At 39.2% G+C, this 15,392-nt stretch overlaps 2 protein-coding genes across 8 annotated transcripts in view; one reads left to right on the top strand and one right to left on the bottom strand.

Moving 5' to 3' along the window:
- LOC129727319 (glucose dehydrogenase [FAD, quinone]) overlaps positions 1-5,965 on the top strand; it is a 36,640-nt gene extending 30,675 nt beyond the window's left edge. For all 3 annotated transcript variants that reach the window (XM_055685043.1, XM_055685044.1, XM_055685042.1), the window contains 2 exons: positions 2,961-3,702; positions 3,768-5,965. In XM_055685043.1, the coding sequence (XP_055541018.1) occupies positions 3,547-3,702; positions 3,768-5,474 (1,863 nt within the window). In that variant the 5' untranslated portion in view covers positions 2,961-3,546 and the 3' untranslated portion in view covers positions 5,475-5,965. The remainder of the gene's footprint in view (positions 1-2,960; positions 3,703-3,767) is intronic.
- Positions 1-15,392, bottom strand: part of LOC129727325 (flotillin-2) — a 380,442-nt gene that overhangs the window by 180,274 nt on the left and 184,776 nt on the right. The window lies entirely within an intron of this gene.

Below are 15,392 nucleotides of genomic sequence, written 5' to 3'. Positions count from 1 at the left end.
TTCTCGTCTTCTGGTAGTTATCCACATCTGAAAAGAGGATGCATCAAGCAGAGAAGCCGGTTCCTTGAAGTAATACCTAACACGGTAGTTCCAGGGAGCATACACTATCAGAGCTGCATACGGGGGTATTAGTGGGTCGGGTCTAGCAAACCCAACCCCACTCTCTGAGTAGTCTTCTCAGATTGGCGGATTTCCACCACCTTGAAAGAAAAACAAACACCCTCGATTGGTATATGACATTCAACCAGATTTGAAACTCCAGTTTCACAGCGATTGTTATACCTTTCTAGAAAAAAGACAAATTATGACAAATACCGGAATTCACCATCTCAGAATTCGAAATGGTGTCTGGGGTAGATTTTTGGCTGCTATGCATCATCTCGATTACGGAAATCAACATGTTTGGTCACTGATATGTGGAGTCAATTTCTCGTCTCTGGGCGTCATTCTTGTTCCGAAATACCAAAATTGGATTGTATTTGGTAATTTGGGCTGATTTCTAGACAGATCGCCAGCTAAGAATTTAAAATAAGGTCTGTGATCGATTCGTTGCTTCTGTATCTAATTCTGGTTCTGGAAATACCCATTTTGGGTGGTATTTTTAGCTGTCGTTTTTAGCTGTTTTCCAGTAACCGGAAATCACCATCTTTAAATTCAAAATAATGTCTGGTGTCGATTGTTTGCTTCTGTGCATAATTCTGGTTATGGAAATATCCATACTGAGTAGTAATCGGTCGTTTTGGGTTGTTTTTCAAAACCAGAAGTCGCCATTTTAAAATTGAAAAAAATGTGTCTGAGCTAAGTGTTGATATGTCACCGTTTGTGGCAGAACACACAATAAATACTGAATAAATATTAGTAAATAATTATTTCATCACAAAACATCCCCCTCTATTGAAAAAATGCCCCATTTTGAAACGAAGGTGTCTGAGCTTGAATCGAAATATTCGATTAATAAATCTTGGTCACATTTGGCATTTGGTCGTTTTGCACGTGTTGCAAGAAAATGTTTTAGCTGAAGATTAAGAAAATGTTTTAGCTATTCCTGGCAAAATAAACAAACTTATTTTCAGAACGTTCTGTCAAGTTTCTAACATTTTTTGTCAATTGATATAATATAATCGATAAAATTGATTGAGGAAGAAATATTCTGGGTTGAATACATAGAGTTGAATAGCATAGAAATAACATTGTTTAAAATGTTGGCACATTTACGTGGTTGTCGTCGTAAACTAAGAGACGTACAAATGCGGGCTAAGGGAAATGAATATACATGAAATAAATTTGTTTTAAGTAACGTGAGAAATATCGTCAACCTGAGCATACCATTCGCAAGGGATGTGCCAAAAAACAATATTTTGAAAAATGAGTAGAAAACCAAACCAACGAATAAACAAAAACAACAATAAAAAAACTAATTACAAGAAAAATGAAATTAAAACTGCAATGTCTCGTTATCCATTAGAAAAACTTTTTAAAGCTGTGTTTTAAATGGAAGTTTAATTTATCCGTTGTCAATCATTATACGGCATATTATTTCTTGAACAAATAATGAAAAAGAGTAAAAGTTGAACTGTACAATCATACCATACGGCATCACCCGCGGCAAATGAGTTTGAATATTTATGAATAGCTGACAAAATTAAGCACTGTTAGACTTTCGAGCAATTCAAACTCCGTTATAAGTCATAGCAAGATGAAAATTCGATAAATTCACTAAGTCAAAATGAGATAAAATCGTCATTCCTGTATTCAGGTCCATGTTTTTGCAATTCTTTTACACACTTTTCGTTGTATCGGTATCGAAGCACCTGACAATAGCTGCGAAGTGGTAATTTGATGTTCATTTGAAATGCTTCACTAGCTAATAAGAAGCCTTTGCTTTTGCGAAAGTGTGTTAATGGTTGCTTCAATCACTTTTGTATGGCGGTAATTGATTACAATGAATTGGTGAAAACATTTGTTCGACGTTTTGGTCGAATTATGTTTCCTCTTCTATGAACAGGATGAAAACCAAGCCCATTCGGAGACGTTACTTTCAAGCGTTAACAGATTCCCGCCATCTCTAAGATTCTTGAAACACAACTTTTTATACATAAACTTTAAACTGTTACAATAATATTAATGTAAGTATTACTATTATGTTCGAAATTCTTGTTTAAAAAAAAAACAGTTTTCTGTGTGGTGCGAGAAGCCGATACCTTCGAACAACAAAAACTAAATTGGTATAATTTCCAGGAAATACAAATATAATTAAACAAAATTGAAAAAAACTAACCTTATCACATTTTTAACCAAAGTAAACTTGTATTAGATTGATGACAAAGCTTCGCATAACAATTAATTTCATCGATCATTGAAAGACTCCACAACCACTGAGAGTACCGTTTCGTAAATGAATGATTACGTGCAAAATCATTTATCCGATTGTTGTAACAGTCGCAATCGGGAAGCGGATTTCTAATCACCATTATCTAATTCCGCCTCGATTTTTTACTTTCAAAGGAAAATGATTGATTGCGCGTGAAACGTTTTGCGTAAATTATCCGATGCACATGATTCGAACAGGTGAAACATTGCCAAATTGTTCAACAAGAGATGGCGCTTTCTAGAAGAAAATTGTTTCCGCTCGTTTGATTGCAATCAATATTTTGATTAGAAACTTTTTTAACAATTTCTTGTCGATCGCGATTTACAATTACTATATTGTGAGAAAATTGGCTTTGAGAAACTCGAAACTTTCTGCCACTTTTGTATTCAACGACAATCACTTAAATACCGTTGAATAATGTGTGGCAAATGCAGTTTGAATTCACACTGATAATTATAGTGATCCCCTCTTTTAAACATTTCTTTTTCGTCTTCATCTGTTTTTTTTTGGCAGTGCAAATAAGTTTTACTTTTTCTCGCCAAAGTGAAGAACCGAACACTAATAAGCTGTTTCCAACATTTCGTTTCAGAGTTTCAAAAAAATGGGCCAAGAGAAATCTCTGCCCTCCAGATGTACTTCCGCACATGACTACCATCATCACCACCACCACCATCATCATCACCGCCACACGACATCCTTGGCTTCGTCGACGGGATCTACGTCTTCCGCTGCGCCGTCCCGTTCCCTTTCCACTGCTTCCACGACTTCCTCGGCATCGTCCGCGTCGGCGGCATCCTCTTACAAAAGCGTTGAGCGCCAGACGAAGTATTTGAACGAACACCTGTACATTAAATCCTATCTGGATATTGAGGAAGAGGATCGCAACGCAAAGCTTCTTTTTCAGAAAGTTAGACCAGGCGGTATACGGAATTACACGCCAAAAATTCTCTCGGAAAACAACAAACAAGATATTGATGTGTGGATATAGCAGTCAGCGGCTTAGCATACCCTACACATACGCCGAATCTATTACCTAGAACACTGTGAATAGTAACACTAAATTTCGTATGAACAATTATTTTTTTCGTTGCTTTTACAAACTCCCTTCCAAAAACAAACATTCTGTTACGAAGCTTAATCGGAAGACCGGCTTGCGACACTAGTTCTCTTGTGCAATGGCTCTTGGACTCGCTTCCATAGCGGCAGTAGCTGGAGGAATCACGCACACCCCGATAGCACTACTCACTCTCATACCACTTATAGCTGTAGGAGTCAATTACTATAGATACCAAAGTGTGGATCCGGAATCCAAACCTATAGACGAAGAAACAGTAACGTTTTATCGTTTGTTCAGTAAAGAACAAATCAGTATTAATCTTTTTTCTATATTTTACAGTTACGACGCTACTATGACTTCGTGGTCATTGGTGCTGGCTCGGCCGGTGCAGTTATGGCTTCACGACTTTCGGAAATGGCAGATTGGTCTGTTCTGCTGCTGGAGGCGGGAGGTGATGAAACGGAGGTGACAGATGTTCCATCACTAGCAGGCTATCTTCAGTTGACCGAATTCGACTGGAAGTACCAAACAACGCCACCAGGGGACCGTCGATATTGTCAGGCGATGATAGGCGATCGGTGTAATTGGCCTAGAGGAAAAGTTATGGGAGGTTCAAGTGTGCTAAATGCGATGGTATATGTGCGAGGCAACCGGAGGGACTACGACAGTTGGTTGGAACAGGGGAATATTGGTTGGGGTTACGAAAATGTTCTACCGTACTTTATAAAATCGGAGGATAATAGAAATCCCTACATGGCACAATCGCCGTATCATGGAGTGGGAGGTTACCTAACAGTCCAGGAAGCACCATGGAGAACGCCTCTATCGATAGCGTTCATTCAGGCTGGACAAGAAATGGGATACGAATACAGAGACATCAATGGGGCAGAACAAACTGGTTTCATGCTGCTGCAAGCAACAATGCGCCGTGGTAGCCGGTGTAGTACGTCAAAAGCATTCATACGTCCGGTGCGGTTAAGAAAAAATTTGCACGTAGCCATGCATGCCCATGTTACGCGCATACTCTTCGATAAGAACAATAGAGCGTATGGAGTGGAATTTTCACGACACAACAAAAGGCAGCTGGTCTTTGCCAAGAAAGAAATCATACTATCAGCGGGAGCGTTGAACACTCCGCAAATCCTGATGTTGAGTGGTGTGGGCCCGGCAGATCATCTTGCCGACCTAGGCATTCCAGTGTTGTCAGATCTTCCCGTCGGAGACAACCTACAAGATCACGTTGGCTTAGGAGGCTTAACATTCGTGATAGACGAACCAGTGACTGTGAAAACGTCTCGTTTCACGACAATACCAGTAGCATTTGAATATCTCTTCAACGAAAGGGGACCTATGACATTCCCGGGAATAGAAGGCTTGGCTTTCGTCAACACCAAATATGCGGATCCTTCCGGAAACTGGCCGGATATCCAATTTCACTTCGGACCAAGCTCGGTTAATTCAGACGGAGGGCAGTACATCCGAAAAATTCTAAACTTACGTGACGGTTTTTACAACACGGTTTACAAACCCCTCCAGAATGCTGAGACCTGGACAATTCTACCCCTTCTTTTACGACCGAAGAGTACCGGTTTTGTGCGACTTCATTCGCGAAATCCGTTTGTGCAACCATCAATTGAACCGAACTACTTCGCACATCCGGAAGATGTTGCGGTTCTTGTGGAGGGCATTAAGATAGCGATTAACGTCTCTGCCACTCAAGCATTCCAGCGCTTTGGGTCGCGACCTCACAAAATCCCGTTACCCGGCTGTCGACATCTGCCGTTCATGTCCGATGAGTATTGGGCGTGTTGTATCAAGCAGTTCACCTTCACCATCTATCATCCCACTGGAACTGCAAAAATGGGACCCAGCTGGGATCCCGGAGCGGTGGTCGATGCTCGATTGCGAGTGTACGGAGTGTCCGGCTTGAGAGTGGTGGACGCTAGTATTATGCCTACGATCATCAGTGGAAATCCCAACGCACCAGTGATCATGATCGCAGAAAAGGCAGCTGACATGATCAAACAGGACTGGGGTCGCTGGTAACCACAACAAAATGGAGATTGGTGACGACAATTCAATTGTGCCTAATTTTTGTCTGCATTGGAATTTATATACTTTACTAGCAAATTTTACAATGTGATATGAAAGTGTAATTAGGTGGAGACAAACTAACCGGTGGTTGTCGCAATAAAAAAAATAAGATGAGACGCGCCGAGAGAATATAGTTTAAAAAATTCTGCTAGTCAGCACTTATGGATTAGGATATTTGAAGTGTTACTTTATACTGAATTTATGAAACAATAGGAAATTTATCTTAAAATTTTATATTGCAAAGATTTTTGTTTTAAAAAATGCTACGAAGGACTTAAGGTAAAGTGACAAGTAATACTGTTTAAAATCTGTTAACGATTTGTTCTGAATATCTAAATCTGGGAGTGCATACAGCGAATGATTAATTGAGTGCAGTACTTAAAGTAGTTAATATATCTGCATCTTCAATTGTTACCAACATGAGAATACAAGCTCATAAGAAAGCATGCCTGTATCAATGAAAATATATCACTGCCCAACTCCATTAAAGCTTACTGTTGATAACTTCCGGTACGTTTCGTATATCTTGACTGAAAATCAATTAGGCAATTGTCATAAAACTTATATTGTGTCCATCGACAACTGCCAATATGACACACTCTTTATATGATAACCGTACGGTAAAAATAGGTGCTAACGCCACATGTTAGTTGTTTGGAATGTTTCTGAATAGTCGTTTTATTAAGTCACGGATTCGTTTGCCAGATCCAGATTCACGATAACCGATGGTAGATTAGTACGAAAAAAAATTTCGATTCGAAGTGAAGACCAGCATATTAATTCCACACCCAACAAGCAGTAAACTCGGAACGTAAATTAATGAATTGGAATTATTCGGTATATGTACTACAAATCAATCGTCTGGTTGTCTAGGAAAATAGAGTGAAACGTTTGGGAGCCAAAAAGATCGTTCGCTCATTTGGAGGTTAGGGTGTAACGGTTATTGAGCATGCTTAACTAACAATAGACTGACGGTTCGAAACGTCAATTTTTTCAGCTGCGACTTACGACGGTACCGATATTAGTACGGCCACATGGATCAGGATAAAGAGATTACTAAAAATAATTATGAAATTTTTGCCATCCGCGGTTTGATTCAAGTTTGATCTCGAGGTACGATACTGGACTAACAAGCCAGCAGTTGTTTGTTCGAATCCCGGTTCGGGAGAGACTGTGAGTTTCAGTTAGGATCGCAACACTGAGTCACACATTTTTGGCATCACTGCTAAAGTACGATTGTTTTGATTCCGTGATATCTAGTTTTTTTCGTTTTTAAGCTGTGTTTTTTTCTGCTAATCGGTTCGGTTTTTTGATTATAGTTTATTTATTACCTGCGTACTAGCTGCAAAGTGGATTACAGCTGATTATTTGTGCTCACATTCGAATAATTCGATATTTATTTCTCGACTTCGATAACCGTCTTACTACATTGCGACCGTTAACAATAGGCTGAAACTATTAGCACATCCAACGCTACGAAAGAGATTCCAAACGCTAGCAATGGAGAGTAAAAAACAGTGCGGCGCCTGTAAATTGGAGATAAATGATTTGGAGCCTTTGCGTTGCGGTTTTTGCGAAACATTGTTCCACATCAGCCAGCAATGTTGTGGCATCAACCTTCGAGCGTGCAGAGATATTTTTGGTCTTGGAAAAGTTCTATTTATCTGCCCTGAATGTAGAAGTTTGCCAAACGGAAGAAGCATCCGTGCCTACTTGGCCGATTTGGATTCTTCCCATCCGAAGAGCACTGACTGCCTTGCCTCGCAATTACAACAATTATCCGGCTTGGTTGAGGTGTTGAGCAAAAAAGTTGACAATATTTCTTCTACATCGACACAAACAAACGCTCTGCTGCTTCGCCTATGCTGTCTGCTGTGTCAACTGAGTGTGGAACACCAGTTTGGCCACGTTTGAATGCAAAACGTCGTCGTGGTAATTTTGACCAAACCACTTGTCCAGCTGCAAACAAAGGTATAAAGTCGATTGATTTTGAAAATCTTTCTGTTCCTTTCATCACGCCTGCCGCCCCGAAACCAGTATTCAGGCTTTATCTGTCTGGTTTCCAACCATTGATCACTGATAATGATGTGGAAAAAATCGTTTCTTGTTGTTTAGAAACAAATGATCCTATAAACGTGATTCGTCTTGTGCCGAAAGGGAAGGATGTCTCTCAAATGACTTTCCTGTCCTTTAAAATTGGTAAAAACATGCTCTTAATGCGGAGATTTGGCCAACAGGTTTAATATTTAGAGAATTTTTGGAACAGCCAAAAAACCTGACACGGCCGCTTTACATTGCGACCAGGGAGTAATCTGTACTGGAACCCCTGCCGTATACCTCAACAACGACGATTTAATTGAAATGCGATGTAATATGGACGGCAGGAACCAACTGGTTCCTGCCAAAGGCGAGTATTTTACCAATTTTGAATCCCCCCCCCCCCCCGCTCTCAATGACTGTACCTTGCAGCGCAACGGCAATTGTGCGGACGAGTACATCTGGACCTTCTACCAAAACGTACGTGGCTTGAGGACTAAAATTAACGACCTGCTTCTAGCAGTAACCGACTGCAACTATGACGTGATCATCATGACCGAGACAGGACTTGACAACTGTATTACCTCGCAGCAACTATTTGGTGCTGATTTCAATGTATTTCGTTGTGATCGGAGTCCAGATAACAGCAACAAAGTTAGTTTTGGTGGCGTTTTGATCGCTGTTTCGCAACGATATGCCAGCCGTGTGGTGCACTTATCGTATGGCCAAAGCCTGGAACAAATATGTGTTTCTGCGACTATTAAAGGGAAAAAAATTTACATGTGTGCTATCTACATCCCACCGGACAAAAGCCACGACGTGAGAGTAATCAACGATCATATTTTGTCACTGAATGAGCTGAGCGAGAAATGTCTTTCCAATGACGCTGTCTTGGTGTGCGGAGATTTTAACCAAGCACGTATGCGATGGAACTCGATAGATAATAGTATTGTATGCGATTCTTCTCAGCTACCGGCGGCTAGCAGCACTCTTTCGGACGGTATGAATTATTTGTGCCTTCACCAAAGGAACCTTATTTGCAACGCTCTCAATCGGATTCTTGACTTAGTTTTTTGTTCGCCAAATTGTGAGGCTGCTGTGTATATCTGCTCGACTCCGTTTCTACCCGTTGACTCGCACCACCCCCCGCTTGAAATATCTCTTCCCGTGCAAGTTGTGTGTGAAGGATCAACTGATAGGCGAAATGAACGGCCTTTGAACTTTCGTAGGATCGATTTCGAGGCCCTTTCGCAGTATTTGACTACGGTTGACTGGAGTACGATTTTTACGAACGATGTTGATGAAATGGCAGAAACGTTTTGTTCTATTTTGAACAATTGGCTAGTTGCGAATGTTCCGCGGATTCTACCACCTGTTTCACCCGCCTGGAGCACTTCTCGCTTACGAGAATTGAAACGTGTGCGCAACGCTTGTCAACGGAACCTACGACGACGTAGAACTTCTGGTAACCAAACTAGGTTTCAGCAAGCTAGTAAGGCATATAGGTTTTTGAATTCCTGTCTCTACAAATCGTACGTATTACGGGTACAAATGAGTTTAACAAGAAATCCACGTAGTTTCTGGCGTTTCATCGATTCTAAGCGAAAAAGTTCGGCGATACCAAAGAATGTCTATCTGAATAAGACTACATCTGACGCTATTGTTGATTCTTGCCAGCTGTTTGCCGAGCATTTTTCTTCGGTGTTCTCAACGAATTTCTCATCCAGAACAGAGATAAATGATGCCATCCGTGATGTTCCCGCTGACTTGGTTGAACTGCGTGCTTGTACTGTAAACGTAGATATGGTATTGTCAGCTGCGAAAAAGTTGAAACGATCGTTTGCTCCTGGTCCTGATGGTCTACCTGCAGTTGTGATATGTCGTTGTATTGCTGCTGTAGCTCAACCTCTAAGCGACATTTTCAACCGCTCATTTCAGCAAATGAAATTTCCTCGCATTTGGAAGCAGTCTTTTATGTATCCTGTTTTCAAGCGAGGTGATCGTTATAATGTGATCAATTACCGAGAAATTACGAGCCTCTCAGCCGCTTCAAAATTGTTCGAAATAATAGTGAGTAAAATTATTCTCGATGTCACGAAAAACTACATTTCTGTTGACCAACACGGCTTTATACCTGGGCGGTCGGTAACAACAAACTCAATGAAATTTACCTCGGAGTGTATAACGAGCATGGAGAATGAAGTGCAGGTAGATACGATTTATACTGACTTGAAGGCAGCATTCGATAAAATTGACCATCAAATATTGTTACACAAATTGTCTCGGCTTGGGATTTCTACTCAACGTGTGACCTGGTTGGAATCCTATCTAACTGATCGTGAACTTCGAGTGATGATTGATGGTTGTGTATCACGGCCTTTTTCAGATAAGTCTGGTGTCCCACAAGGCAGCAATCTCGGACCGCTTTTATTTATTTTGTATTTCAATGACGCTGCTTTGCCACTGGACAAACGTTGTCTGAAACTAGTGTATGCTGACGACCTAAAGTTGTATGCTGTAGTACAAACGCAGGAGGATTGTTGGCGTTTACAAACCTGTTTAAGTTTGTTTGCTGACTGGTGCCACAGAAACAAACTGATTATTAGTGTTGAAAAATGCCAGGTTATCTCATTTCATCGTAAATTACAACCAACAGTGTTCGATTACCATATTGACGGCAAATTACTTACTAGAGTTAGTAATGTGACTGATTTGGGAATTTTATTGGACTCAAAAATGACCTTTGATTTGCACCGTTCTGGATTGATATCGAAAGCTACACGACAACTAGGTTTTGTATCCAAGGTTGCTAAGGACTTTTCTGACCCACATTGTTGGAAGTCTTTGTACTGCGCACTTGTACGTCCAATTTTAGAATATCCAGTCATCATATGGCATCCTTACCAGATTACTTGGAGACTTAGGATTGAACGGGTTCAAAAACGGTTTATTCGCTTGGCCCTAAGGAACTTACCCTGGCGTAACCCCGACAGTTTACCTTCATATTATGATAGGTGCCGGCTACTGGGATTAGATACTCTTGAACGTCGAAGGAAGTTACAGCAATCATTGTTTATCGCTAAGCTCTTAAATGGCGAAATTGATGCTCCTGGACTACTCCAAATGTTGAACTTTCGTATCCCAAACAGATCTCTTCGAAACACGACGTTATTGCAACCAATTCATCACCGTACCTTGTTTGGAAATAATGAATCGTTCACAGCGTGTGTTTGTAGCTTTACTGATGTTGAAGAGCACTTTGAATTTGACGAACCAACCCGATATTTTGTAAATAGACTTAGAAATGTGATTAGCTAGTTTATTTATTCATTTGGACTATTTATTGTCAGATGGATTATTCAAATACAAATACAAATACAAATACAAATGTACACTACTAACAGTGAACCGCGAAGCAGTGGTGTTAGTCTCGCTCGTAAGCAGCATGCAACACCTCATGTGAGGTCCTCGTTGCTACCGCTATCACACAGTAGAGAATTCTCCATTCAAGCTGTTTCTCGTTCTTTTTCGCTTTCTTTCTTGCTCGCATTTGCTCCCGAGGTCATATGCACACACTCCCGTCTAATCTCCTCGTGTGTACCTACTCCCCTACCAACCGAAGACAATTGTTTCAAGATGCTTTGCGATGGTTACAGAGGAACAAAAAAATAATAAAGTATCGGACTACTTCGTCAGCGGTTTGCTTCGGCCGGATTCGCATTAGACTGTTGTAGAAAAACTTACCAAAGCAGTCCGATACCTTACACGGTGCCCCACTTCCGGCTGTCGGTGCATAAAGCAAAACCGGGAAGAAAGCATGTTCGTTTTCGAGCACAGTTTTTCAAGCACTCCTCCTAGTCGAGCAATTTTAGTCGAGTACTGCTAATCGTAAGCAGGAGCTCGCGTACTTTTTTACAGTCGCTGAGTATCAATACAAAAGAGTTTTTGCGTGTCGGTGCGCGCTTGTTGCTACTCAGGGGAAAGCATGAAGAATAAAAAGTATCTCGAAAGCGTGTGTGCAAAAGAGCGTGGCATATGTCTCGTTTTCAAGCAGGAAGGAGGAGAAATGTTTTGCTTCTCGCACGCTTTGCAACGCTGCCGCGAAGTGTGTGTATATTGAAAATATAAGGTCAAGTTCCGATTGCGGAATGTATTACCACCAAGAAGAAGAAATCTGAGTGCATCTTCATACCTTTCTGAGAATCCCTATAGAAATACTTTACGACCAAATGACGTTGTTCTTAAAAATTTTTGGTATTTTTTGTGAATTGATTAGTTATCGAGAATAATTCGAAAATTAAGCACACTTATTACGAACATCTTACATGGAAATAAAAAAATGAAAACCAAAAAACCGGAAGAATGTTGCTTCCACCGAAACCTGTTCACACACACACGAAATACTACAAAAACTGTGCACAATAACAAAAGCATATTCTCCACTTACAATAAAAAATCGCATAAAATGACCCTTGTCATTGTTTGTGTGAATATTTTCTGATTATGGAAAAATTAGGTTTTCCATTTTTATTTGAAAAAAAAGCATATCCTCCACTTACAATAAAAAATCGCATAAAATAACCCTTGTCATTGTTTGTGTGAATATTTTCTGATTATGGAAAAATTAGGTTTTTCATTTTAATTTGAAAAAAATTTTTAGTAATTATCCTAGTATTTTGAAAAAAACATTATTTTAGCATTTTCGTTCCACAGGCAAAATATAGTTCACATAATAAAATTGTAAAATTTCAAAGTCACAACAAGTTATATTAGAAAATTCGAGATTTCACACTTCAAAGTTTTAGAAACTTTGAAATTAAAAAAACTTTATTGGAACTGCTTTTAAATTGGAAATTTCAAATATTTATTCTAAATATTTGTATATTAACTTTGCTGTAGCTTAGAGGGGCCCAAATTAATTTTCAGACGGACTTCGAAAAAATCACTTTGAAAGTTTATAAACATTTTTTAATTATTGATTGAAGCTTTTTAGAGGTTCAACTGAAGACCGTCTGAAGGCGGCACTGGGCACTAGAGGAAACTAGCTCTCCTACCGCCCCTAGAATTGATTCCAATTTGACTTGGCATATCGGCGTTACATCCACATACTTCTTTTCGATTGAAGACGAAGGCTGACCAGTGATGACGCCTTTCTTCCTGCTAGCACCAAGAGTAATTCTCGCGCGTTTACCGTTAACGGTGCTTTTGTTATTCTCCTGTAAGTAGACACATTACAGCCAGCCGTGAATCCGAGAAAAAAGCACTGAGAAAACTTTTTTAAGCGTTTGCTTCCCGTGAAAGCGTTTGCTGTTAATCGTTTGAACATGTCGGAACTTTTTCAACGCTATGTTAAACAGTTATAGGATGACTAGTGTAACAGAGACTAAAAGAGGCTACCCAGAAGAGAACCGTGTTGAAGTGTTTTGTAAATTTCTTTTTTTAAGGGGGGGGATTTGTTAGTACCTTAAGTATTTATGATAAAAATTAGTAAATAATGAGTATGTGTGTCCAATCACCAATGGTGACTTCTCAACACTATTAGATATTTGTGATTTTAATTGTTAGGATTTGTTTGCTTTCGCAATTAGAATTGATCATTCGTAGGGATTCAAACCTACTAATCAAAAAAGGGGAAGTAAATTTACAACTAACTTAATTGCTAACTTATTGGCTATAAAGAGAGCTTATCGTAGCAATTGAGGATTGCAACGATTTTTGTCGAAAATTGTTAATAATTTTATTTGACATAGCTTCTAATGTTTCAACAACAGTAAGTCTATGTAATTCGAGTGTACCAAACCAAGGAGGACGCTTCAAAATTATTTTCAGAATTTTATTGCTTTTTGAATTATTGCTTTTTGAAAAAAAGTTTTTTATCGTAAATTAGTTACTTAACCTTGTCAGACCAACTTAAAATAACTCCATTCATCTTGATAACGTGATTGTTGGCTTGAGAAAAGAAGCCCTAGTCTTATGGGGAAAAATTATCATTTGAGTTCTAGAAGCATTGGGATAGATTTTCCACTTTTATATTACAAATTCCTAAGTTCTCAAACATAATCAAGACAAATGTCAATGACTGTACATGACTTACACTTCGAGGAAAAAGTGTCATTTTTGCCTAGAATTGTCAGAAGAAGGAATGCTTTAATTTATCAGTGAAAATCACTAAAAAATACTCCATCATAGCTTGTACAAGTGAAAAACGGTTTCTCCGTATAGTGGTCTGCTTGAAAGTTTATATGTCAGCTGTTATGAAATGTTTGAGGTTCCTTTTTATTTTTTCCATGCCAACAAATTCCATTACCTGTAAAGTATATTCTTGAAATTCTCCAAAAACATGTTTCTGAATTACGTAAAATCCGAAAAAATAATACAAGCTCCATAAATTTATTACACAACTTGCAACGCGATGATTAGAACACACGCTGAAACTTACGGTCTATGCCGCAGCAGGTACTGTACATGCAAAACGCTACTCATATTCATCAAGTGTAAAAATCGCTTGGCTGTGCTCACTCAATGGGGAAAAATTCATTCATGCTAACTGAATATGTACTGTTTAACCTCAACCCTGAACCTCAACTACTTTAGCCCAGGCAGGCTAGTCATTATCTTACGATGTCTACAACTAATGTGGCAGCTGTGATTTGTTCTGAAGCAGGTCAATAGCACTTGAGCAACCGCAAGAACAGCAAACTCATTCCTTCCTCAGAGGCCAAGTTTAAAACGTAATGAATCAAAACATAAGTTACGGTGATACATGATCTGGCTTGGCAAGTGTGATCTCACATGTCGATCTAGCTATGACAAGTTGAACTGCCGGCCGATGGTGCTAGCTTCTATATAGACATACGTCTAGAAGCAGCGATATTAGATAATATACTTTGAACACGTAACAGTGCAACTCTTTACTATTTTTTTTTTCTTTTACTCGAAACATAGCGGTGGCGGCTGCATGTGTAGGTACCAAACGATTCAAAGCTCGCGCATAGATTACGATCGATCGACCATTAGTGCAAAGAGCGTAAATGTACGTTTAGAGCCGTTTTACTTTGAATAGACACTGGATGACGGGAATCTTGTTTGGTTTGGTTGGCGTAAACATTGCACCGGCTCACGTCACGTCGACCGCAGTGGTTGCTGAAGTGAGGTGCACAGAATTTGTATTGGCCATCCTAAAAACGAATACCGCCACAGAGTGATAATAGTGGCGATCGGGGGTAGATAAAATCTTCAAGTACTATCGATTGAAAGTGATACTCAACTGTCTCAACGATTACTAACAATTCCTTCATTAATAACGTAACAGCAATGAATGAATAGTAAATAAAAAATTGCGTAACATACGAGGCAAATTTTATAGTTACGAAGGCGTAGTTTTATGAGGTTGAGTGAAAATTATACAATCCATTCAAAACAGGCGAAGTTTAATGGAATATACCTACTACTTACTTCTTTATCACTGTTTACTCTTTTTCAATTTACAGGTTTATATTGTAATGTTCGTACCTGAAAGCAAATTAAAAAGAAAATTAAGAGTTATTTCATCACTGTTTTGAAGATTAGCAAAAAAATAGAAGAGAGTCGGTAAATTTAATCATCTATTTGGTAATTAATCCACCTGAAAGTGAGAAGAGAATTACACTTTTCTCTTATTAATATTTGCCCATTTCAATACACTTTTCTGGAGTTTTCAGCAGAATGACCTTAAAATCTTTTTTATCAAAATAACTTTTTCTACACCTTTTCAATGTGCTACTATGCTGTTTGCTATAAAAAAAACATACAATTTCACTATTTTATCTTAAGTCTATTTCTTATATTTGTTTA

The sequence above is a fragment of the Wyeomyia smithii genome, chromosome 3 (assembly GCF_029784165.1).
Source record: "Wyeomyia smithii strain HCP4-BCI-WySm-NY-G18 chromosome 3, ASM2978416v1, whole genome shotgun sequence".
Classification (NCBI taxonomy): domain Eukaryota; kingdom Metazoa; phylum Arthropoda; class Insecta; order Diptera; family Culicidae; genus Wyeomyia; species Wyeomyia smithii.
Note: the sequence above shows the minus strand (reverse complement) of the source record. Positions and strands in the feature narration are given on the sequence as shown.